The sequence below is a fragment of the Apis laboriosa genome, unplaced genomic scaffold, assembly GCF_014066325.1.
Source record: "Apis laboriosa isolate Shangri-la unplaced genomic scaffold, ASM1406632v1 scaffold11_cov152, whole genome shotgun sequence".
Classification (NCBI taxonomy): domain Eukaryota; kingdom Metazoa; phylum Arthropoda; class Insecta; order Hymenoptera; family Apidae; genus Apis; species Apis laboriosa.
In genome coordinates this window covers 374,301-401,747 of record NW_025221020.1, presented here as the reverse complement: position 1 = coordinate 401,747, position 27,447 = coordinate 374,301, and the positions used below count along the sequence as shown (strand labels likewise).

The 27,447-nt window shown below is 34.4% G+C and overlaps 2 protein-coding genes across 3 annotated transcripts in view; both read left to right on the top strand.

The window, feature by feature from the left end:
- Positions 1-1,888: 1,888 nt before the first annotated feature.
- On the top strand, positions 1,889-8,435 carry LOC122719139 (Na(+)/H(+) exchange regulatory cofactor NHE-RF1). Of its 2 annotated transcripts, none has more exons than XM_043944742.1 (3): positions 1,889-2,033; positions 2,218-2,670; positions 6,693-8,435. In XM_043944742.1, the coding sequence occupies exons 2-3, from the start codon at positions 2,245-2,247 to the stop codon at positions 7,047-7,049; spliced, it is 783 nt and encodes a 260-aa protein (XP_043800677.1). In that variant the 5' UTR covers positions 1,889-2,033; positions 2,218-2,244; the 3' UTR covers positions 7,050-8,435. The 2 variants fall into 2 exon arrangements, with proteins under 2 accessions (XP_043800677.1, XP_043800668.1); XM_043944733.1 differs by having other exon boundaries at positions 1,932-2,132.
- An 8,203-nt stretch (positions 8,436-16,638) lies between these two features.
- The window catches only part of LOC122720137 (muscle M-line assembly protein unc-89-like), a 21,675-nt gene continuing 10,866 nt past the window's right edge, over positions 16,639-27,447 (top strand). Inside the window, exons 1-9 of the mRNA XM_043946634.1 lie at positions 16,639-17,038; positions 20,407-20,922; positions 21,272-21,293; positions 23,196-23,358; positions 23,907-24,048; positions 25,442-25,577; positions 25,823-26,026; positions 26,619-26,920; positions 27,315-27,445. Coding sequence (XP_043802569.1) covers positions 20,610-20,922; positions 21,272-21,293; positions 23,196-23,358; positions 23,907-24,048; positions 25,442-25,577; positions 25,823-26,026; positions 26,619-26,920; positions 27,315-27,445 — 1,413 coding nt within the window. The 5' untranslated portion in view covers positions 16,639-17,038; positions 20,407-20,609. The remainder of the gene's footprint in view (positions 17,039-20,406; positions 20,923-21,271; positions 21,294-23,195; positions 23,359-23,906; positions 24,049-25,441; positions 25,578-25,822; positions 26,027-26,618; positions 26,921-27,314; positions 27,446-27,447) is intronic.

Sequence of the window (27,447 nt, the reverse complement as noted above, 5' to 3'; positions counted from 1 at the left end):
TTCTTTGTTGTATATTTCAAATAGTAATTACTTTGTTACATTTAAAAGGAAGTTTATATACATCGTACGTATTTAGAGATATGAAGTAGTCCATCAATGTGTAATCATTGTGATTAGTCATCGGTAAAATACGGAAATATACAAGTAAATAGAAATTAGAGAATTGAATATGCAAACATTGTATGTACAGTTTTGTAACTAATGAATAAGTAAACAATACATATTTCTGATTAATTTTTATAACTGAAATTTTTTTACAACTGAGACATATTAATGATAAAACAGTTTTAAGTATTAATGAAATATATAAAATAAAATAGATAATTAAACAATTTTTTAGAGAAAAAAACATATTTATTAAATATTCGAAGAATTATGCATTTTGATCAAATCATTTTATATTATTATCGTGTATTATTTTATCACAGATTCGTCATGGTTATGTTATCGCAAGATTTATTTTTTTTTATCATACACATAGTACTTATTTGTCAGATTAACATTATGACGATTGTACGATGGTATATGTTTGCATATTATAGACTATTTAATATTTATAATCAATATCGACTATAATATACATATATATATATATATGATTTATATGTTGTTCATCCATTGAATTTAAACAAATAGAAATTTTAATATGTATATGTAATTATAATTATTATAATAATTTATACATGTAATTAAAATCTTACAAATTTTAATTTAAAAAAATTTTAATCTATATACCTATATGCGTACAGATATACATATTTATAAATGTTGAATTGAAATTTTTTTAAATATATTAAATCATAATTTCCTTTAAAATTTAATGAAAATATTAAAATGCGAAATGCTATTATTATTTCGATAGAAAATGATTAAAAAATTATATTTTTATGAATATTAACATGGTTGTACAATATTTATTACATATTCATATACATGTAGATATCTATTAAATTTGTAAGAATTAAAGTGCTATTTATAAATAATAAAATGCTTTTTTATCATAATGTCACAACTCAAACAGTACATTGAAAAAATTTATGCATTTTTAAAAACAAATGTCGTATAACGTATATGTAACGTATAAAGTAATATTTCATACAATTGTTCTTCGCATATTTACAAAATTTCAGAGCGTACCAAGTCAAGTTTGATGATTAATAAAAGTCACTTAACAATTAGATCGCATTTTAACTATAATGCAAGAAAATTCTTTAACAAATATTAAAAATTATGCAATGATTTTTCTTTCTCAATTATTATGCATTTGAAATTATTTCCATTTAACATATATGATACATTATATTATATCGCATAAAGATAATTTTATCGTTTAATTTATTTTATGCATCAACATAATTCTTTACTCATGAAATATGCACTTGCAATAGATATTTGATAGTTTTCATAAAGCAATAATCATAACAATTATTTTGATCATAATTAACAAATAATAATAGCTATAAACAACCATGAAAAAACAATATATCTATATATTAATATAAAAATATAAAATTGTGAAATTTTAACCATGATTTATATTTTGATCATGTATTTTTTTGAATTTTCTTAATTTACCGATAGATGGTGCTATGAGCAAATAATAGCATTCCATTATATCAACATGATCGGTGTACAGGTTCACTTTTATTCTTTTAGTTCCTTCTCTTAAAATCTTTAATTTATCTTTTTTCTTTTCATTTTATTTTCATATTTTCAGTTTTTGATTAAAGTTACTTATGATATCTTGGATAAATTTTATAAGCGTTACTTTCAATCTATTATTAAAATCATGATATTTCTAAAAATTCTAACTGTCATTTCGTTCGCGGTTTTGATCACGTGATCTCGTGTACGCATGAACCAACCTTTAAGTTTCGAATCCCCCACGCTAGTGCTTACTGATTCACTTCGATTCACGACGATGCATACCGCCAGTCGGTTCGAATAATCGCCTCGTGGCAGGTGAAGACGAAAATCGGCGAGGCCGAGCCTGCCAGCTATCCAATCACCTAGTCAACTAGTCGCCGTATGAGGTACGGACGAACCACGAAACCGCACCTCAATTTTCCACAAGAAATTTTGTTACTTATTGCGGTGCGATACGGTATACAAAATTTCGCGTAACTATCCGTGTAACGTGTTACTTTTCTGTTTTCTTTTGTCACTTAGTCGTTGATTGGTCTCGATTTGTTTCGATTGTTTTTTTATTTCGTTCAGTGCACTACATAACTACAAGGGTGAGACATGTCTTCTTTGAAGGGTGATAAAATTCCATGTGCCCGACTTTGCCATATCGTCAAGTGGGATGATTTTGACGGCTATGGATTTAACCTACACGCAGAAAAAGGAAAAAATGGTCAATTTATTGGTAAGGTGGACGACGGTTCTCCTAGTCAGGCCGCTGGTTTACGACAAGGTGATCGAATCATCGAGGTTAATGAAATCAACATCGCAAACGAGACTCATAAGCAGGTTGTTGAACGCATAAAGGCTTTTCCTAATGAGACGAAGCTTCTGGTGGTCGACCAAGAAGCCGACGAATATTTCAGGGCCAACAACATCGTTATCAAGGGCACTATGGCGAACGTCAAGGTGATCAAGACCCCAGAGAAAAATCCGAATAGTAGCGAACAAGAAGAGCTTAACGGCAGCAATGCTTCCACTGATGAGGTGTGTATCGTTTATTCGTTTATTTATTCGGATATTCACAATCATTTTACTATTTTTAAAGTTATCTGTTGCCCAATGTAGAAAATCTTAGAATTGAGAGTCCACTCCACCTGTTGCTTCGATAATTTATATCTATCGTTTGATAATACGTTATAACCTGTCATGTAAACAATTTTTAGTTATCCATATATCTCTTTTTCGAATTTTTTTCAAAAATTTTTTTCAGAAATATTCTGCTTTTAATTAATAAATCATAAAAATAATGATAAAATTTCTATTCTATTTTAAAAGTTCTAAATAATTTTTAACAATTTTAAAACATATAATCTTTTATCATACATTGTATAATTTTGTAAAAGCATTAATTTTTTTATCATCTTTTGAATCATATAAATCCGACGGTTAAAATAGTAAATCATCTTTCATTGTAACGTGTTTTTTTGTTTCTTATTTTTTTCTTCGGATTAAAGTGAATTTTGATTTTATAAATAATCACTATATAATATCTGTTCGCAATTCATCTTATCAACATGTGACAGAATGTTTTTTAAAGAGAGAAAAATGTCATTTTTTTTTTTTCTATATATATATATATATATTTTGAGATAAGCTAAGTAAGTTTCATCAGTCTAAGTTTTCGAACATCTGTGTTTGCTGCAATTTACGAATAAAAAACAAGAAAAAAGCTAACGCGCCATACGTGGGGAATGTTGCGTCGCTTTACCATATATATTATAGTATGCGAACGAATAAAGTAGTTTCGATTTCTCATTCTGTATTCTAAAAATATGAATTGCATGAAATGCGATATTTGAATATTGCAATTCAGGATAATCTATTCGATCTAGCAGACGTTGATCGATGATCTATAATTCGATAATGAAATTATCTTTCATCGAGGCAAAATTATCGATATTAAAACTAATATTTCACAAACAGATGTTGCGCAACTAGTGCACATATGTATAACATATACATAAAAACAAGTGTTTACGAACTTTTGTATAATATTTCGATACGTTGAATATACGTTCTCTATTGTATTTAGGAATGAAAAACTACAATGTAAGTACTTACATCCGTTGATTTCTTCTGGTAAAACGCCATCCGACGATAACATGTTTGATGTTGATACTCCTATCGCAGCTTCCATGAATATTACTTATCTTGCGTGTCTCGTAATTGCAACCATTAATTATGTTTTATAAAAATCTCTTTTCCATTTCTCTTTTTATTTTATTTTATTATTTTATTTTTAATTTCAAATTTCTAAATTCTTTTATTCTTTATCGTTCTAACGTATTATTAAAATCATTTAAAAAAAAAAACTAATCAATTAACTCGTGATCAATGCCATTCTATTGATCTATAAATTACGCTTTTTGTTTAACGGGGAAACGAATAGATTGAAGTTTACGATGCAATCAACCAACGTTTCTTTTATTCTTTTCTTATTTATTTCAATGTATCATGTCCGACGTAAATCTTGACTTGGTAACAAAATCACAAAGTAAAATCAAATACTGGGAATTTTTTCTCAAGGTCACGAAATCGTATAAAACCACTTTGTTTCCTCGCTAGTTATTCCTTGCCCGTTTCTCTCTTTCTCTCTTTCATTCCCGTCTCTCGTTCCCGAGAACCAAAGTTATAAAGTAAGTAATTTTTCTATTTCGGCATCAGTTTCCTTGTTTCCGTTGCGATTCATCGGTAAGCGCAAGAAGGTAAGCGTTCGCGAGCATTGAGTGACTCATTCGTTTTGTTCGCGAGCGATAAGACACGTAAATAAAAAAAAAAAAAAAAAAAAAAAAAAAAAAAAAAAAAAAAAAAAAAAAAAAAACATCACAAAATTCGTTTCTTAGTTATTACACGCGATCAATTTTCTCGATGGAATTTCAAGACGCGTGACGAAGTTTATCGGAAACGTTTCAATTGTTTGGCCATCGGTTCTCATTGAACCGATATCATAACCATTCTCGCGTGTTAACAATTACGGTGTTAATCGGCGGAAATTACTCCTTTAGAAAATGGCACATTCGTCGCTGTGACCTTAATTCGTCTTCATGGGATCCGCGCTCGATCATCTTGCTGCTATACGTGGAATCCGATCGTACCAACTATCTCGCATCTCGATCGAAAGATTTGTCCTCCGTCGATACGATTCACCGGATTTCCGCTCATTTTTGCGGCGCAAAGTTACGTAAATTTCTCGTTGTTCGTACCAACTTGTGTTCGTATATCTATATATATATATATATATATATCGTTATTCGTACCAACTTGTGTTCGTATATGTATGTGTGTGTGTGTATATATATATATATATATATGTTCAGGATAAAACAGTAAAACAAGAAATGTGAAATGAATCAACGTGTGTATATATATATATATATATATATATGTCCAGGGTAAAACAGTAAAACAAGAAATGTGAAATGAATCAACGTGTTTCTAGAAATGTTGCTTTTACGCGTTCCTCGTTGTTCACGATTCGTCAGTTCGATCACTCGTGTAGTAAATACATAGTTAATCGCCTCTCTACAGGCTGCTGGTCAACTTCCTGTCACCATTTTCCGTTGCGCAATAGAGCAAGCGTGTGGCGTGGACGGTGCGCGAACGAGAGGGAAAATCGTTTAACTTCGAGTGGAAAGAAGGAGGATCTTTGGAAATATTTCGCGATCAGTTGGAGAGAGAGATGGAGAGATGGTAACGATGTCACGATGTAAAATCGGGTGAAATTCTTTCGTGACAACGACTTAGCCTTAAAAGTCCGTTATCCGCTCTTATTCTATTTCCGTGTGCATCGTTCAAGCGATTTTTAAAGAAAGCGTGCCAAAATGTCGGGGCGAATGCATATGCAGATAAGGTCGTCCCTCTCGAAAAGAATCAGGGCATTAGGTGCATATCGTGTATCAAATTAATTAAAACTGTTATAATACAAGATAAATAACACGTAAATGTATCCGTTTTGCAATTTTATCCTGTCAAATCCAATTTTAAAACAATTGGATCTTTTACGTGTTTTTCTCGACAGAGAATATATGTACGCGATAATTTCGAATAATTTCAAAAAAAAGATATTCGATCTAAGAAGATTGCCTGATTCATCTGATTTTAATTATGATTGGTTACAACACTGTTCAATTGCATGAAAAAACAAAGAAACTCGTGTGAGAGAATTAATCAAGTTATCTCAATGCCGCGGCATAGATTCTCAATTTTTATAGAGAGGTTACTTCATTATTTTAATCTTTGTTAGCATTAGTCATTCGTATCGAGCTTCGTTCTTCGTATCATCACGATCAATTATTACGATCAACGTGTGAAAAGATATACGATGTTTGGAAATCATTTGGTTCGTGATCCAAGTCCAATTCTTGGAGAAGTGAGATTTTTTCTTTTTTTTTTTTTTTTCAATTTCGGACACGATAACAGTGTGTTAGAGAAGGAGAAACGAACTAACATTATTTCGAAGAGATTTAAACGGTGTGTGGTTTGGAACCGGTTTTCCGTCGCGCTTGCCTTTAGTCGATGGAATTCCTTTAAGTACCGTTCGGAATATTGCATCAGGAGCCAAGGTCATTTTGAATCTCTTAGATAAATTTGTCCATCGTTTTTGACTCCCTTCTTCCAAATTTATCGGTTTTTAAAAAAAGCTATTCTATTTCTTAATTACCTTTTGCTTTTACTTCCCGTTATTCTAAAACGAATTATTTTAAATGTGGAAAATAAAAATGTCTCACACGCTTAACGCCAATTCGTGTCACTGCGAAAAATTCACAGTTGATATTTTATTTCAGCGCGACCGAGTATTTACGCGATCGACTTTCATACGTGACACGACTATCTCCCATTATCTTTCGTCCCCCTTTTGAATTTTGCTTTGTTTCTCTTTGTTCGTTGAGAGAGAGAGAGAGAGAGAGAGAGAGAGAGAGAGAGAGAGAGAGAGAGAGAGAGAAGAAAAATAACGATATAAATACGTATATTAGAGATAAGGAAATAAAAGGAATGTTTATTTTCAGAACGCACAAAAATCAAGTGGATCGAACGATACGTTGCATAGCGAGAGCAGCACTGTATCGGCAAGCGCAACGAGAACATCGACCAGAAGCGAGAACGATAACGAAAACGAGAGCGAACGCGAAGAAACTGGCCAAGAGAACGGGAACAGTATTAAGAACGATACGACGACGACGATGGCGCACGTGCATGGTACAGGAAACGGGAACGTCACCGGTAACAACGAGTCACGACAGGGTTTGAACCTGAAGATGAGTGCCAAAGAACTTAGAGCCCAGCTAGCTCTACGCAAGAAATACGATCCGAAGAAAGAATCAATCGGTTTCAAGGACAAATTTGACATCGTACAAAAATTATAACGGCAATTTCGTCTGCCTCTTTTGATAATTTGTCGACTATGCGCGGTGCTCCTTTTTTATCTCGCTATTAATAGATAGAATCCTTACGTCGATTTATTCGGATGAACGTAACATCGGACGTTTATACGACGCTGAACTGAACGCATGTATTATTGGCATGCGCACAATCTTTTCAGATTTCAAACAATTTTCGAAACTTCTAATATATAAAAACACGCACATATGTCCGTAATTTTATTTAAAATTGAATAATATGTCGAATATGAATGTTTAATAAATATTAAGACAATTACAAATGCACAAAAAATAGTACGAATAATAGTAAGTATGAACATTGAAACATATTCCAATCGATTGAAAAAAAAGTTTCTTGTTCTAGTAGACTATACAGTAATCTTGTTAACTATAGCGAAAATTATGCGCATCAAGGACGATCACGACGATGCGAGAGAAAGTGTAGGACGTTGCGCGACGCGCGTCGCGTGACGTGTGCGTCATCGATAATTTCTATTTCTTTTTAAATAATAATTTAAAAATTTAATATATCGCTCGTTCTTTTATTGTGCATTGAAAGAATTTATATCTTTCAAAGCTAAGATATCTTGAAATTATTGCGACATAGAAAAGAAAGTTATGATAAAATCGATCGATATTTGATGCAGTAAAGATTCAGCCAACATTCGTACGGTATTATGTAATTTAAGGAATGTATCAGCGTGTAAAAATACGACGAAACAATAGTGAGAAGATTTGGACGAATTTCCTCGTCCCATTAGAGGTTGCACATAGCGTGTGCGACGAACCGAAAGTCGCAGGATTTGCAGGAAACTATTCTCTAACATTGCTAAATATTACGACAACTTGTTGTGTAACTTTCAATTATCGTCGTCGTGATCCTTTTGCGTCGTGTTTCGTATTTTACGTGAATACTTAGAAACTAGATGTTTTGTTTTTTTTCGCACGATATGTACCGGTATACATTTCATTTTTGCGATAATTTCTTTAGTCATGATAAATATCGATAAATTTTTTATCATGTATTTCTGATTAAATATTACAACGAAAGAGAATAATTTATTATTGATTTTCTTATTCTTTCTTGAGAGACTTTTTGCAAATTCGAGATCTAGTTAATTTTGTCTAAATATATTTTTAGTCGAGTAATTAATATCAAAATAATGCATTTAATATTCAATTGGTAAATTAATTAATCATCATGTTTCATATGGATCTAATATGAATATTGATAACAAAATTCTTAAAAAATATTATTTTAAAATATAATTTTTTAGAACAATATTTTGTATTATGTGTCTATCATCATGTGAAATGGATAAAATCAGACGCTTTTGTAATTATATGGATTCTTATTCAAAGCACGACAAACATAGTTGTTCTCTTTTATCCATAATTTCGTTGAAACTCTTATCATTTTGAAAAAAATTTTATAATGTGCAAAAAGATATATTTTTTTCATGACGTAAATCGAAAATAGATAAATAGAAAATTATTCAGTCATGACAATGAATAAATTTTCAATTACGTAAATTGCAAATATAATAAAATAATTTTGTTATAGAAAGAAATTAAAAAATCTGTAAAAAAATTACAATTAGAAAAATAATTTTTGTGTAAAATTTTATTTATTTATCATTTTTGTTCTATTTAAATTCAAATTCAAATTCAAATTCAAATTCAAATTCCTTGGTATGCTTTTGTCTTCTATAATTAATAATCAATGTGAAATAAATTCAAATTTTAATTTGATTTTGAATTGCGAATGTTAACTCTGCATTATAGCGACTAATTGATCGATCGTATTTTTGATTAAAAACATCGAATCACTTAAAATTAATTCATTTATCTATCGGTTAATATTTTGTATCGAATATGTATTGTATAAATTTTTATATATTTTTCGTTTTATCGCAATATTTTTGCGAATTTCGATGTATACGCATGTTCATTTTTGTAAATATTAGATTTCTGAATATCAAGAGCGGTGCAATCTATTATTGCTATTATCTTATTTTATATAATAATTTCTGTTTTGGCGGCTGCTTTATTGTATAACGCGTTCAAAAGTTTTTTTCGAATTTAAAAATGAAATTATGTTATGTAATGTTATGAAATTAATCTATACTCAATCATTGAAATCATAGGCTAAATTTCATTTTAAGCAATCAAAAATATTTTATTTATTTATTTTTATAATTATTCAATCAATAGATTCCAAAAATATAAATTTTAAATTTAGAAAATCATTGGAAATGAAATTCATATTAATTAAAGTTTATGCAAAACTGAATGGAGAAAAATATATTTATAAAATATGCCACAGTTTCAAATTTGAATCAATGATTCTTTATATTTAAAACTTGTATTTTTCACTTTTTACTCGTATAAAATGCTATTAAAAAAATATATTATTTATAACTTTGTAATCACTGAAAACAAAATAATATTTTATAATCAAAATATTATATTTTATAATACTTTTTGAAATGTTAATTTTTCATACGAATTATTGCACCGATTTCTTGAAATGTATATAAATGCTCTAATTAAGAGTTAAATACATATATTGTTACAATTATTGCACATGTTTAATGTATTTTGTAAGCATAACTTTAAGAATTAGCTTTGATGACAATACTTAATTGTACGTTATTCATCAAATTATGTTTATTTACATATATTTTTGTATAAATAATATTGTACGTATGTATATTATTCATGTTTTTTTTTTATAACCTTTCTTTATTATTCATTTGAAAACTTATACTAATTAATGTTCATTATTATTTTAGTATAAAATGTGGTTTTTCATCTCTTTAAAGAACTGATTTTAAAATAAAGACAAATGTTAATATGCAGAAATATTATTTATAGGATTTATTTTTCAAATTATAAGTAATTTAATTTTATATTAAAAATGTCCGTACGGTAGTGAATTTATCACTTATAACACGAAAACTCTTTTGTATCATTTTAATGTCAATTTCAAGGTTAGTGATACAACATAGAATAAGAATTTGATAATTGAAAATAAAATTTTCAAAGGATAAAGTAGAGTAAGAATTAACAATCAGCGTCATTTCTTAATAACTTTTAGAAAAATTTGGTACTTAAAAAATGGCGTTGATGGTCAATTCTTATTATATATCTATCCTTTTCCTGTCATTTACTTTTCTTTTCTATCTATTACGTGTTATCTGCAATATTCTAGAGATGGCGTTGATTTCCTAATTTTTACTCTATTTCTGTTTCTTATATTATTTGTTATCCTTCTTTATTCTCTGAGACGGTTATTAAATATCAGATTAACTTTATTGTTTTGTTTACGATTTTTTTATTTAAAAAATTTACCATTTTTTTTTAAATTATTTAATATTTAAATTAATTTTAATAACTTATTTTACTTTTTCATACTATTCACAAATGATGTATAGATAATTTGTGAGATGTTAATTATTGATATCATTTTCTAAGATCTTTTTTTTTTTAAATATTTCAAATTTTCAATTTAAATTTGATGTATTTAGATTATAATATATTAAAGGGGATAAGAAACACTAATTTTTTTTATAATCGGTATTTTAAAATATATGAGACGAAATTTTTCACGTTTATTCTATTTTTTATCTGTATTGTGGAAAAGCATTCTAACTTTTTTTAAGATTAAAATTTCAAAATATGAAAAATTTCACATGACGTAATAGTGATATCGTATTTGTGATATAATTTCTAAAATCAATGTACTAAATTATAGATGATTTATCAAAATCTTTGATTCCTTCCACGATCGGTAAATTTCAGTACATGAGATATTAACATGAAGTCTATTTTTTATCTCGTCTGTAATTTAGAACAGGATATGTTATAACCATAAAGAAAATTTAAAATTTTATATTTTTAATACTTATTTATCTTTACTTTGAATTACTATGAAATATTTGATTGGATGAATAATTATAAGAAAAATTTATTATACTCTTTTATTTTGTTTTCTTTTCTTGTTATTCATGTTTATATAAAATGTTTACCTTAATTAATTTTTAAAATGCGAAAAACTTCTATATTTTGTCTTGTTGATTTGTGGATATAATTATTTTTATGGTAAAACAATTTTCTTCGCTCGAAAAATAACTAATTAATCAATTAAAATTTATTGATTATAAAAATGTATTAGTATTAGCATCAATAATAAATTTATTCTATAGATTTAGAAAAAAATATATACAATAATAAATTATACAAATGTATATAGATTTGATATTTATAAAGAATAGTATGCATACATATGAAAGGGTGCATTAACAATGTATTGATAATGTAGAAAAAAGAAAAAATTATTGCGAATAAAAAAAATAAAATAAAGTAAATAATTAATAAATTATAATCTAATAGATAATAGCATATAAATATATAAAAGAAAAAATAAGGGAAAAAGAATTGCAAAAACAGATTATTTGATTGATAAGTGGAAGCAAGAAGGCACGACGGGATTGAATGTAGTGCGAGTGAGAAAGAGTATATGAGGCGGACATATATGGATGCAGGGTCCGAAAAGCTCTCAGGTTACGCCGACGGCGCTAACCGTTTTCACGATATTTGTTTTCCTTGTTCCACTCTCTCTTCCTCCCTTCGTCTCTATCTTTATCTTTCGTTTATCCTTTCTCTTTCTTTTTCCTTCTCCCTCTATTTCTCTTTCCTTCTTCTTTTCCTTCTCAAACTCGCGCGTATACACTAACATCTCTCTCGATCCAACTTTTCTATGATCTTTCTCTTTCCGACACATCGATTAGCGTTCTTGGTCATTCGTATGCACTCAGAAATCACATTTTCTTTGTCGCGCCACATCCAAAAATAATCGGTAGTCGTGCAACTATGTATAGGTGAGAAGAAGAGGAAATATAGATACGTCTCTTATACGACGAAGATGGAGGGAAGATGTGTCGTTGTAATGCTACGCGAGAGAAGGAGTGAGGTTTTCGTTATTTCGAGATTATCGAGGATTGCCTGCTTTTTGGAATTGTGCCGATCGTCTCGTTCACTCTCGATATCGAGACGATTTCTCGATCTCGACGTTATACGTTAACAAATACACCATTGCTGCAAGTCATCGATTTCGGAATTCAAGGTACATAATTATTAAACAATAAGAAAACATAGTGACAACATTAGATTTCATAACCTCAAACGAGAAGTGTATATAATTATTCTTATTATTATCTATTTTTATACGCTAGTTCGATATGTGGAAATTGATATACAATAATTAGCTAATATGATATTAAAAAACCTGGAGATGATATTAAAAAACATCGAGGATAAATCGTTATAATTTCTAATAAAAGGAAAACAAGTGAAAGTTAACGAGTGATATATTTTGAAGTAGAATTTCAATGATATTGTTATATGATAAAATTACCAAATTGTGTAAATCAGTGAATACTTACGTAGTATGAGTCTGGGATATTAAGTAACCGCGTGGGAGTTTAGTACTCTAAGAATAGAAAGGCAAGAAATGCAGAATGGTTTTTGAATTTGTCATTCGTACATACATAAAAATGAATTTCGGGAATGGAATTTTTTTCATTGATTTTGATCAAATTTATTCGAATTAAAAAAAAATTATTTGCTTATATTGATTACAACTAAAATCAATTACAATATAAATATATTAAATTTTACTTGATTACAATTTCTTTCATTCTCAATTCTTTCCTTTCATTTCTCAAATACTTTGCTTTGTACACATGGTAACATTTCAAAATGTTCGGTAATCGTTGACGTTATTTTAACTCGACATGATCCGTTGTTGACTGTGCTGCTTTCCAACGCGTTATTCCAAGATGCAATTTCTCCCAAAATAGATATCAGCTCGCTAAATAAATGCTTCGCTAGACGTTATAAACATTCTGCTGACACTTTTGCACGGTAACTGTCTAGTTAGGATATGGAAACTTGTAAACAGTAGATTTATATACATAAAATATCGATTATCAAACTAATTAAAAAATAAATTCAAATAATCGATAAGGAAGAGTTAAATTTCTCAAGAACTACATTTGCAAATAATTAAAATTGAACAATTTTCAAACATAGATATTTATTAAATAAATTCATAATAAGAGAATTTGCATTATAATTAAATTTTTAATCGTTTTTCAGAATACGTATTTTCAGGATACGTGTTTCAGAATATAAACATTGGGAGATATGCTAGTTTAAATACATTCTCATTCTGTGTTTGAATAATCGATTATTTGAATAACTAATCTTTAAATAATTGACGTTCTACTGTATTTTAAAGTTAAGCACGCAATGTTTCGAAATGTTTCAAAGTGAATAAAATATTAATATTAACGAATGAAGGAAAAGATGATACATAAATATTTTAAAATTTTTTAAATTCTTTTTTCGTATTGAAAATCGTCAATTGTTTCGTCAATTGGACACATTTGAAATTTTTATCGGGAAGAAAGAAATCATCGCTCTAAAAGAATTTCGCGATCGAAGGGAAAATCGAAAGCAGATCGTTCGCGATACGTGTTCGTACGCATAATAGAGGCCGGTATCTTGTCTTGTCCTCGCACTCATAACATCTATTTCCAGAACGGACCAACGACTAAGTTTAGATCGGCTGTTCCATATTACTTGAGCCATTCGCCCACTCGGGTCCACTTGCTCGCAGGAAAATCTGATAAATGTACAAATAAACGATTCTCTGATTATTCTAATTCTTATCGAAACATCCTTTTTTCCCCCATTTAATTCTATTTCTCTTGATGGAAGGATGATATTCGGTGGCGGAACATACATTGCGCGCATAGTGCCATTTCGACCGTTAACCAATGAACGATAACAAACGCAGTTGGTAGCACTGTAAAAATATTGGTGGTTCTATACGCAAATCTGCACACGTGTTACCGTATTTATATCGATCAAGATATATCGATTTGTATCGAGAATATAATAATCGAAATAATTGATTACACGATGCTGCGAGATAAAAAAGACACCAAGATATATACTAAGCTTAAACAAACGATATTCTTCGATGTGGAAAACTTGGATGAAAACTAATAAATTGGAAGAGTCACGGATTACCTTTATTTTTTCGTCTTTCATGCTAAAAGTAAAGCAACCTAAAAATATTTCGAGCATAAGACGTGTGAAATTTTAGTGGCATGGATCATTCGTTTCGTAACGAAAGTTTTTTTTTTTTTCGATCGTTTGAGTACATATAAAAATTTTGTGTGAAGTGCTGATATAACGTAGACCAAACGTATTCCGCCTTGTGCATAACTAATAACCAATAAAGAGATTAAATTGAGATAAATCTGATTGATATATTCGATGAAACTGATTCTGGAAGATTCGTTCCAGAGAAAAATATCTACGTCATGGACAACGAAAGCATTGGATTTGGCGATGCAGTTTCGAAACCAGAGTACCATTACGGAAAGATAAACTTCATGTAGCTGGCTTATTCTGTTAAAACGTTCTCTGGCATTTTTCTTCTTTGACTCTTATGTTTTTGTTTCCGCGAAAACGCGAAATTTACATAGCAGCTTTGCTTATTTGTGATGAACCATGTATCTTTCCCCATAAATCATTCGGCAACATCCGATTCGATCGTCGTATCGATCTTCTCGTCTCGATCGTTCCAGGTAAAATTTTCACGATCGATTTGAAGAACGAAAACGTTTGCATAAAAACGTTTGTTTGTTCTAATCATAAAGAAATAACTATCGAGCAAATCGACAAAATTTAAATCTTAGGTAAGATTTAATTATTATTGATCCATTTCTATGACGTATATTATCGTATTTATTAAATTTTTTTTTTCAGTAATTAGTCGTAATTGGAGGGTAAAGAGAGGGAAGAATTTCTGTCGTAATATTATTGTAGATCGGCCGATTTTGGAATAAGATCGGATTCGTGGATATCGACGACGTGGAATAGTGGAAGCGCGAGTGTTCAGGTCGTTAGGTATAGATTCTAATACGCAAAGATAGATTGAGCGGTGAGGGGTGATCGTGTATATTTAGAAAAGTGCTTGGCTTGCCAGAACCGAGAGAGACTCGTATCTCGACATCGGGTTCGTGATTTCTTCTCTTTATCTCTCTCACTATATCTCATTTGTTACTCACTAAGAACGTATCGTAACATTTCCTTATTTATATGAAAAAATATTCTATATCTATTATACACATTCTCCTCGTAATATCGCATATTCCAACTGTTCGTGTATCAAATATAATTCAACAGGAACTTTCTCTGTCGTAATGTCATCTTCCCATCGTTATCTTCTAGATTTCTTAGGTACATTTTTAATTGAAGGAATAAAAATTTTTATCTCGAAAAGTGACCAATAAGTTTCTTAAAGGGTCGATGTTCGTAAATCTATTTCGATTTGCCTGTGATCAATTTGGCGAAAAGAGAATAAGAGGAAAGATAAACTGCATTAGTCAGACGAGAATTGCAGGAAATTTGAGCAGATATCGACATTGTGTACTCGATCGAAGTTTTGAAAGCCGGCCAAAAATGTTTCGAACGCTCTTCAAAATCAAACATGTTTGCAAATTTGGCGATTTGTAAATTGAACGTTATTGTCCGTTAAGTTGTAGCGGTGACGTGGCGCCATTCGAAGTGAAAAAAAAACATCGATTAACCGTCGAAACACTGTCGATGGCTAGTGAAAAATTTATTTTCGTCGAGAATGGTGGCCAAGACCTACTTCTCGTTCGCGCGAACTTCTATTTCCTATTACCATTGATATCTTTCCTTTGCTTTTGTTCGCTAAATCTAAATCAAATTCAACGATAAAATTTTTCGAGATGGATGAATCGACTTTCGATGAAACCTTAATCGCGTCTTATCCTCGCGCGTATTATATTCGTCCTCGTTGATTCATCGATCTCTCACTTTTACGCTCAATCTACATTGGTTATATTTAAAGATAAGAATACCTATCAAGCTTGCCATGCGTAATCTAATTTCAATCCAAGGACGCCAACGTAAAATTCTTGCACACTGATTTCTTCGACGTTCCGTCATCCGTTTAATTTGGTTGCAACGATAATTAACTCGGCTATGAGACATTGTTTATCCATTTTTATCGTTACTCACACGTTTACACGGGGTAACGAAAACGCGAAACAATAGGATCTATCCGGCCATTCGATGTTATTTTCGCGGTAGCGTCAACTCGATCGGTAACAAGTATTCCCTCTCCTCCCCCTCCCCCCACTAATTACAAGGTTTCAAGTTCAATAGCAACGGAAGTGCCAAGAATAAGGGTAAGAAGGAGGTGAGAGCGCAGACGCGAGGGGCGGAAAGGGGTGGATACCTTGGATAGGTGAAGGATGGAGTTGATAGGAGGCGAAAGATTGCGCAGGACTCGATGGTGGTCAGACGGCTCAGTGTCAGGAGTCAGCCTCGAAATTGGGCGGGAGGGAGGAGGAGGGGCGTAGGCGTGCGCAGGCGGTGGGAGGGGATCAGGGAGAAATAATTATCGAGAGTAAGTGGCGCCGACGCAGAATCTCTGGACTGGACGTCGAGGTGTGACGGCGGCATTTCGTGCGGTTAGTTGGCGCGCGGGGGCCCCGGTGACTGGGACGGCCAAGATAGACGCTCCGTATAAAAGGAGAGACAAGAGGCAGGGCGAAACGAACAGGATATATTATAAAGCGGAGCGACGACCACACAGTGACGACGACCACGACGAACACGACCGAATATTCTTCACAAATTTCTGCTTCTTTCTTCCGTATTTTTTTCCTTTTTTCTTTCTTTCTTTCTTTTTTTTTTTAATGTCATTATTTCTCTACTCTCGTTAGAAGAAGAAGAAAAGTGCGCGAACGAGCCGCGTGAGCTCGCACCATTCGAGCTAACGAAAGATTAACGTTAAAAAAACTTGCCAAGGTGGCTGGAATCGAGGATTTCTAATTATTTGGATATTTCATCGCTCGTTGCAAGTAAGTTTTAACACTTTTGACAGACTGACAGATCGATTCGAAAGAGAGTGAGAATGTGCGAAAATGGATCGTTGGTATATACATACACACACATATATATATGTAGTGCATACTCTTTCCTTCTCCTTTCTCTCTTTTTCTCTCTCTTCCTTTCTTTCTCACTGTATGTTGTTTTCTCCTTCGTTCATGGTGAAACGTGGGTGTTTTTGTGGGTGGTTCAGTGCTTCCAAGTGTTACGTTTCGTTCGCGAGCACACGAATAAGTGTCGCGAACAATTTCGTTCGTTTCTTTCCTCGCAACGTATCATTGGAGATCAGATTGCCGCGCTTAAGTGCGTCGCCATTCTTTCATTCGATTCTTCATTGTGCGTGTTACATGGAATCGAGATAAATAGTTTGGAAGTCTTGGCGTGCAAGTTCAGTGCGAGTCTCGACGAAACGTAACGCGCCAGTGATATAGATCAACGGATAATCGGCGGATCCTCCTCTCTACTTTTGGATAGAATTATCGAACGCGATACGAGCGCGAAACGTTGACGATGAAAGGCACGACCTTGACACGCGTTGTCGCTTCCAAAATGAACGAGAGAAGTAAGATAACGAAGGTGGTAAAGATCGATCGGCGAATTATATTGAAAATATAATAATTCGACCATTGATCGTCGAAACGATCTATCAACGTATTGGTGACTAATTGCCACGAGTCTGCTCGCGCCCAACCACCAACAACTATTCGTAGACTACTATCTAGGTATCTAGGCTCGAAGTCTGCTTATTTTTAGAAAAACGTAACGTGAGGAGGAACGGTTCGTCGTCTCGTTCGACGTTCCGATCATCTTTCCAACTATACGTATATTTTCTATTTTAACGTTTTTCCCTCGCGTTCTTCCTCCTTGCTCGATTCGTTATTCCTTGTGTCATTCTTATTTCGTCCTTTTTCTCTCTCTCTCTTTCTGTCTCTCTATATAAATTAAGGTTCTTGTTTTAACAATATATCACTACTACTATCTCTCTGTCTTTATCCTTCTATCTATCTATATATCTATCTATCTACCTATCTCTCTAATAATAATTGATGTTCGGCATATTATTTATAAACTTGCTTAACAAATTAAAAATTTCACCTGTTGATTATCAAACTTACAGATCGAAATTAGAACGGATGACTAATTCATTGTTTAGATCAGTACTTGTCATCGTCGAATCATGCACGTATCGATATACCGTTCGATTTTTTTTTTAAGTCCTATTCCCTTCTTGCATCATAGCGCCTCGCGATATTGCCGCTATAAATAAATACCCGATCTTTAATTTCCCTCGTCTCGTTTCTCGAACTCGTGTCTCGAACGGAAGGAAAGTATCCACGTCTCTCGACGTGAACGAGCAAGATTTCGGTGATATGCGATTTGTATTGCCGTGGATTCGAGTCAGTCCACGAAAATAGAATCCGCGATGCAGAGAAAATAGTGGTACGTATAGACAACAGAAGAGAAGAGAAGAGATGAAACGCGTGCCTCGACTAATAATAATTATAACTTCTAGGTCGGAATTAGAGCGCGCGGTAAGCTTGCCGCGGTATTATCCCCACGATGACCTAATATTCTTTCCATTCTAAGTAATCCCAAAACGTGAATCATCCTCTCGCGAGAATACATAACTTCTCGATGCCGTCGTGTAATAAGCGAAAATTCCATTGCGACCGGAGCTTTTTTCTCCCTCCCTCTCTCCCTCCCCTCCCTTCCCCTCCCCCCTCACCCCTTCAATAACACATCGGCGACATCATTTTTGCCCCAACGATATTTTTGTCCCATCGTTGCCAAACTATTCGTTTCATTCAATCCATCGCTTTTTATAACCCAACGTGTGTACACCGTGCCACTTGTTAATTAGGTCGGCCTGTGCCGTCCAATATTTCTACCTATGCATTTATCATCACGATAAAAATTATTGTGCCAAGTGAGTTACGTACAGCGTAAAAATATCGAGACATCGCGGCATGCGTTCGCGAAACACCTGTTCATTCCATCGATCGCAGAACGGAATTCTCGCGCGTGTCTGTTCTCTTCAAACGGGCGTTTTCGTTAATATTTTTAGACACCGATCGAACGTGCCGATCGCCGATCAAGGTTGACCCGTCTCCTCTCCCATTGATAAAAATGCGTCCATCTCTCCTCTTGAGAGGTATCCTCTATTTATAAAATGGCCAACCACGACCTCCAATCTAGGTGATTGCCAAACGATTGTCCTTTCGAACTTATACGCGATCGCGTTAACACGATCGTGTTAATTATTATCGACGATTCGATCGAGAGGAGATACATTCTCGATTTGGATGGGGTTTTCTAATTTAAGGTTTTCTAATTTATCGAAGAAATTTCTCGAGAAAAGAGATGGACGTTCAAAAGATCCCTTCCGATCTTCGGTCATTCTCTTCTTCACTTGGCACGGATAGAACGCTCCTGTCAAAAGTGTATCTCGAACAAAGAGCAAGGAACTTGCCACTGGGAAATTTTCATAAAATCGTTAATCAAAATTCTTCTTTTATTTTCCTCAAACGTGGAGAAACAACGAATTTCGAATTTATTCTTTTTTAATTAATTTTCTATTAACTTCTTCTTTTTTCTTTCTTTTTTTTTTTTCATATACATCAACAAAGACAAATATGATCGAAACAGTTTCAATCAAGAATTATTGCGTATTCGATGACTAGAAAAATTATTTAATTCGATTTTAATTATCGGTCAAATGGAACGCAGGAAAAATGAGGCGCAGGAAAGGGATAGAATGAGAACGAGCGTTACGAAGCCGAACAATCTAAGGAATGTTTCGAGGCTGGTTGCCAAGTCTTACCAAGTGACGTTGTAACGTTCGGTGTGCGTGCACACGCTCTGGATTCGCATTTCTTCGCTCTGTGCGAACTTTACGACTTACGGATCCTATCCTTCCTACCCTGACAGTCAAACCTTATATACGCCATATACCATTTCGAACATTTTCGTTTTCCCGAAAATATTAAACGTTAATTCCTTTAATATTATCCGGAAGCAATAAGTCATTTTTCTCGCCATTGCCAAATTTTACATCTCTCGTTCATCTACGTCGAATTTTCTCTTCGCCACGTGTTTTTTTTTTTTTTTTTTTTTTAATTTTTCTAAGATTTAGATTTGCCAAGCATAATAACCGATTCAACCAAGATAACCGATTCAACTTATTTTCAAGCCAAGAGTTGCATTAATAATAGAGATTTGTTGCGTCATTATTCGGCCTTGGATTTCGGTTTTGGAAAATTCTTGTAAAATCCTTGTAAAATTCCTTTCCTCTTCCAAACAAGATATCGAAAATCATATAAATTTTTTTTGTCGGGGAAAGGAGAGGAGTTGGTTGGCGCGCGACGGAGGAAGGGCAAAGTCGATTGGATGGTGCCGCGGGTCGGCGCCGTTTAAACCGAGCGTGAAGGAGGGTGGTAGTTCCCTTCGAAGGAGGAGAAGCGGAGGAAGGGAGGGGAGGCTCGATTGGAAAGGAAGGAGGGTGGCTCGCCACCCGAGAAATTGGCGGAGGGGCGACCCGACAACATGGGGGTCGCCGACGATTTCGCGCCGAGCTTCACCCAGAAGCCGCAACTCAGGCAGGAGGACGATGGAAATCGACTGATCTTCGAGTGTCAGCTGATCAGCTCGCCGAAACCCGAGATATCGTGGTATCGGGGCGAGATCGAGCTAGCTCCCGATTCAAGGACCAACTTCCGGATGCAAAGCGTCGGGACGAACAAGTTCCTCGTCGTCCTCGAGCTCGACGATGTTATCGAGACCGACGCGGGCCTGTACAAGGTTAAGGCCAAGAACAAGATGGGCGAGGTCGCGGCTTCGATTAACCTGAATTTCAGTCGTAAGTAATCGATCAGTTTTTTTTTCCTCACCTCTTTCCCCCTCCTCTCCGTTGTATTTATTTTATTTTACTTTATTTTATTTTTTTTCTTCCTTTTCTCATCGACTTCGTCACATCGCGTCCCATTGCGCAACGCGTCGTGGTCGTTTCAATGCGTGCGCTACCCACCGCTCGAAAGATTGTTCTTTTTATAGAAACGTTCTTGACCCTTTCGTTTTCGCTCTGCCCCTGTCCTTATAACCCGAAAATATCCCTTCCCCTTCCTTTTTCGTCACGATTCATCATCGTGATGAATTCGAACACCGTGTTCCTTCTTGAATTGATCATTTTTCTTCTATTTTTTTTACAGCTGTCGATGAGCCTAGAGAGAAGTAAGTTTTCTCGACGACGAATTTCGATTTCGTATTTCGAAAAAAAAAAAAAAGAAAAAAAGAATGAACTTTGTTTGTCGCTTCTCCAGGCTCTGCTTCCCCTTTCCCCCTCTTTCTCTTTTTAACGCTTTTCTTTCGCTTTTTTTTTTTTTCATTTGCTTATCACGCTTATTACGCTTTCTTTTTTTTCTTTCTATGATTTTAGCGGCGGAAGACGCAGACAGAGATGGGTGAGTAACGGATTTGCGTTTTCGTTTTTCTTTTTTTCACGCGAACGCCTGCTCGTACGAGTGATCGTAATAAGATAAAAAAAAAAAAAAAAAAAACGTGTGCGAGATATTAACGAAACGGTTTGCCGTTTGTTAAAACTAACCAACGATATCGGGGGAGAGAAGATGGAAGGAAGGAGTGGATGTTTATATAGGTGCGCATCGAATGCGGCTAACTAATAATAATCGTCGCGGAATGCTCGCTATTTTTGCACGCGTATTCACGTGTGTTCACGCGCGCGTCCGATAAGAGAAAACCGGACAGCTAATGCTTCTTCCGATCGCTCAATTTTCCTCTTCTGCCCACGCATAACGTGAGTCTGACTTGTCCGCCGTGAAAATAGATTCGACAAACTCTCTTTCTCTCTCTCTCTCTCTCTCTCTCCTCTCTATTTTCATCCTTGATCTTTTTTAACCGACGACATTTGTTCGATGAAACATCCATTTAACTTGGATCATCGTGTTCCATCCATTCGAATCTTTTTCTCCGTTTTCTGTACGTATTTTGTATATATCGGAATGAATTTCTCGTACAGAATGTTTAGAATCTCGATACAATCGATCGAGGAATGGAAAATTAAATCTAGATGGATCTGCACGTTGTCCGAATATTTTTAGATTACTCTCCTTCTCCCCCTCGTTTGAATAATCACTTCGAATTTCGAATTTCTTCTTCGTAGAAATTGGGTCGAAAGTTGGATGCGCGTGACCAAGCCCGCTCGGCGAAATGTTATATTTTCGGATCAGTTCGACAGACATTTTGATTCCCCGTGAATTTCTAAAAGTAACTCGAGCCATTGACGAGCCCATACTTTTTCCAGATATTCGGGATCGGGTTTGATTCCTCGAAACGCTTTTCTTCTCGTAGCAGGGTAGCAGAAGCGAAGAGAACGGATCCGCGAGACGAATCGGTTGTAATTGACTGTAACGTGTATAACAGGAGGAAACAGCTGCAGCCTACTTCTTTGCTAAAGTTAGTTTCGACGTTCCTCCCTTCTGCTCTCTGCCTTCTTTTACAGATCGCGAGATCTTGTTGCTTTTACACTTTGGAATTGCTTCGTTTCGTTCTGTTTCTTTCTTTTTATTCTCTCTTTATTTTTATCATCTTTATCGTCAACTGTCACTTCACCATTGACAAATCTATTACGCAAAGTTTGATATATGCGATGTACGTAGACAAAAAATAGGAAAATTTTGCGGTAATTGCAAGATAAGTTTGCGCGAAAAGGTCGTTGAACTAGACGTTTTAAAGACGTTGGTTGAGGCATCTCTAAAACGAGCCATCAAAGGGTCTCTTCTCTCGCTATAGGTAACAACGAGTCTACAGTATGATACTGGTAGATTCATCATTGAAACGAGAGCCAGAATTAAGTATCCTAGGACAAATTTATCTCTATTTATTTATTACTTATTACTTTGTAAAATCGTATAATTTTTGGCTCGTCTAATTACACATTGATCTGTATACTATTATATTGTACAGGATAATCGAATGTTACTCGTACTAACTTGTTGCAATGTGTTTATATAATAATAATCGAAATGATATCAGCGTTTGCAGTGTGATTTTATTTTACTGAAATGAAAATAACAGTTTTGCATCTACTTTAAAATTTGTGATTCGCACTTGTAGACAAATCGATGGAATCGCGCCAACTTTCGCGAAGAAGCCCGCTATCAGACAAGAGGATGATGGTAAACGATTACTTTTCGAATGTCGCATCACGGCTGATCCCACGCCCAAAGTAACGTGGTTTCACGATGGAAATATGGTAAAAGATTCACCGAGGCACAAGGTTGGTTATCTTTATCTATCTATATATCTACTGTTCATTGGTGGAAAGAAGTCTCGTGAAACGAATCGCGGATCTGATTGGTTAATTTTAAGAAAGGAAACGCCTATTTTCACACGCATTTTTGTTTCTATGTTTCTTGGTATTTGTACACGTATACTAATTCAAAACGATCCGTATTTAAACGATTATTGTATTAGTGTAGGCATAGAAGCTAAAAAATTCTAACATATCGATATAATATAAAAATTTTGTTATTTTTCATATGTGTAGAGTAATTATAATTTGTAATAATATTTTAACTTATAAATTTATTCGAATTGTTAAGATAATAATTGTTGTATGTATACGAAGGTAGACATATTATATTTTTCTACTACTACTGTACCATACGTTGAACAATTGTCAACAAAAAGTAGGGATAGGCGGTCCTAATGGAAGGACTTTTTGTCCTTGTGCCGTCCTACTTGACTTTTTTGCAGTAGTAAACAGTAGATCCGTTTGCGTGTCGTTTATTATTTCTCTTTTATTTACCAACTTTGAAATTTCAGCTAACCGTCGACAAAGATGGTCACTCGTACTTCGCCACATTGGAGATAAAAAATGTGACCGTTGAGGATGCTGGTAAATATAAGGTCACCGCGAAGAACGAGCTCGGCGAATCCAACGCCACTATTTCCTTAAACTTCGATAGTAAGTATAATAAAGAAAATTTTCTTCAATATCCATATGCTGGAACATCGATGTTTTACGGTTCACGCTTATTTTTCTTCGATAGATAAATCGAACACGAGAAAATAAACGTAAATCGTCACTTACCTTTTCACTTTCTCTATCTTTATTATTATTAATTCGGGATGTATATCGGTGATCCTATTTCTATATTTTCCGGTTCTCTTCAATTCTCAGGCTCTGGCCTCTTCCTCTCTTGACTTGTCTCGTCATTTTCCTTCTTCGACCTGTTCTTTGTCTTCTTCTTCTTCTTCTTCGTTGTTTTATTCATTATTTTTTCTGCTCATCCTCTCTTTATATCATCTGTCCGCGTAATATTTATTTTTTAATAATTTATCTCGGTCGAGCAATGAGCACGTATCGATTATCGGCTCGACGGAGCGACGATATACAGCCCAAGGAAACTAAAAGGAAAAGGATAGTTCGCATAGATCGCAGATGAAATTCTAATTAATAACGTAAAAGCTGCTTGAATCACGTATTAATTTTTCGATTGGCGTTCCACGTATCTGACTTGTATTGTTTGAAACGTCGGTAGATGGAACGCGAATCGCCTTATGCTGACGCTTCGTTAGGTTGCTAAAATCGCGTATACTTTTTTCTTTTTTTCTTTTTATCAGCGCAAACAACCGTTTGCCGTGTGAATATCACTGACGTTGTAATATTATAATATTTGGTTAGGCGATACAAATAGTAGATGTAGACGTACACACGCATACTATACTCATGCGTATTGCTGTGTTTTAAGACATTAATTTGACTTTACTAAAAAAAAAAAAAAAAAAAAAAAGAAATTTGAACCGTAACCGAACAAACCTAAATACATTTTTGAATCACAGGTTTCTTTAACTGGCTTAATCGCAATTATCGCACTTACACAAAGACTTTTTTATGCAGTGGTAAACAAATACACAAGCTTAAAAAAAAAAAAATAACTCGAATAACAGAGAAAAAGTAGTTTTTTTTCTTCTCTTTTTTACATCGAATTGGTTCGATCGCGACTTGGTTCGAGGCATTTCATCGCACAATGGACAATCGATCAGGACAAACAGGACGAAACGAGGGAAGAAAATTAGGAAAAAAGAAAGAACGGACGCAAAAGACGAGAGATAAGAAAGCAACCTAAATAAGGAGATGTCGGTTTGATAGGCGAAATCTTAATCGTAATTTTACAGTTCGGCGAAAGTGAAAGAGGTAAAAAAAAAGCAAGGAACATGGTGTAAAACTTGGGATCGATACGTAGCTCTGACCTTGGATCGAAGAGCTTAAACCTTCCGCCGCGAAGGGATTAAGCGACAAATAAAAGATATTGTATACAAGGATATCGACACGTAGATCGTTTGTGTGAACATAGGCGACGAGGCACCCGTACCCGACGATGGTATTAAACCGACTTTCACCGAACGACCGGTAATAAGGCAATCGGACGACGGTAACACCATCACCTTTGAATGTCGATTAGTCGGCGACCCGAAACCAACCGTCAAGTGGTAAGATTACGCGCGCATCCATATTCTGGAAGTACGTCTTGGATACTTTTCCCTTTCTCTCCTTTCTCCTTTCTCTTTCTTTCTTTCTCTGTCTCTCTTTCTCACTTGCACGCACACACAGTTTTCGTTCGATTATTACTTCGAACGAAACATTTCCATCGCAACGTACAACGTACTTCCAAGTTACTACTACCTTTCGAGCAGCATATATACATGATGATGGTTTGATGGACATACGTAATTAGGTATCACGGTAGCGAAGAATTGAAAGAAGACGGAAGATACAGGATGTCATTGGAATTGGATCAGAAACTGTACCATCTAGCGAGGTTGAGAATCGACAACGTGGCGAAAGGCGACGCCGGGGAATACAGAGCTGTGGCGAAGAACAAACATGGCCAGGGTGTCGCTACCATTAATTTGAATTTCGAGGGGGGTGACAAGTTGAAGTACGCATACGCCGCGTTATGATATCGCGCACGGTCATCGCGTCGCCAGATCTTTCGCTTCCTTCGATCTCTCGAAAAAAATGAATAGAAACGAGATATCGAACGATTTTCGAATTTTTAACAATCGAATTTTAAACGATCGAATTTTGAACGATTGAATTACGAATAATCGAATTTTGAACAATCGAATTTTAAACGATTGAATTTCGAACGATCGAATTTGGAACGATCAAATTTTAAACGATCGAATTTCGAACGATCGAATTTCGAACAATCGAATTTCGAATGATTGAATTTCGCACGATCGAATTTTAAACGATTGAATTTCGAACGATTGAATTTTAAACGATCGAATTTCGAGCAATCAAATTTCGAACGATCGAATTTCGAACAATCGAATTTTGAACAATCGAATTTCGAACAATCGAATTTCGAATAATCGAATTTCGAATAATCGAATTTTGAACAATCGAATTTTAAACGATTGAATTTTGAACGATTGAATTTTTTTCTGGCGACGCCTTGGAACGAATCCGTCCGTGCGATCGAGGAATCGAAGCGAGTGTCGATCTGACGTGTCGATCTGACGCAGAATACCGGACGGTAAACCACCGCGTTTCCCTAAGAAGCCAACAATTCGACAAGAAGGGGACGTGTTGATCATGGAGTGTATCTTGGAAGCTCACCCGGTCCCGGATATAACTTGGTACCAAGGTCAGAAGACGATCACCGACAGCAAACGCGTCAAGATGTCACGCAAGGCGACTGGGAAGGATACTTATTTGCTCACGCTCGAGATATCGAATCCGACCAAGGCGGACGGCGGAAATTATCGATGCAACGCGTTTAACAACTTCGGCGAGAGTAACGCAAACATCTCCCTCAATTTCCAAGGCAAGTCCTTCTCCGAATCAGACGCACGCCACGATTATTTTTTACATATATATATAAATATCTCTTTCCTAGCACGTTTTTTCTCTCTCTCCTTTGTGTCGATATCGAGAATAGAAAAATAATTATTATATCGCGGTGAATGAAATATTCGCATTGTACGTGTATATAGATGTACAGGTAGGTAAGTGCATGATTGCGCTATAAGCTAACTAATCCTTCTCTCGTTTGTTGAACTATTTAACACGCTGCGATCATCCTTGCGCTGAATTTCGAGAAGAATCGAGATATTGATATTAAATATCTTCCTCCCCCTTTTTTTTTTCGATCGCCACAAATATCGTCGAATATAAATTTCGACGAATCCTGCTTAACCATTGATCTTTCTAAGATGCAGAAGAGGGACCTGGTTTCGCGCCGACGTTCGTCGAAAAACCTCGTATCATTCCGAACGAAACCGGCACCTTGATCACGATGAAATGCAAGTGTAAAGCGAATCCAAAACCAGAAGTTACGTGGTTCCGTGGGGC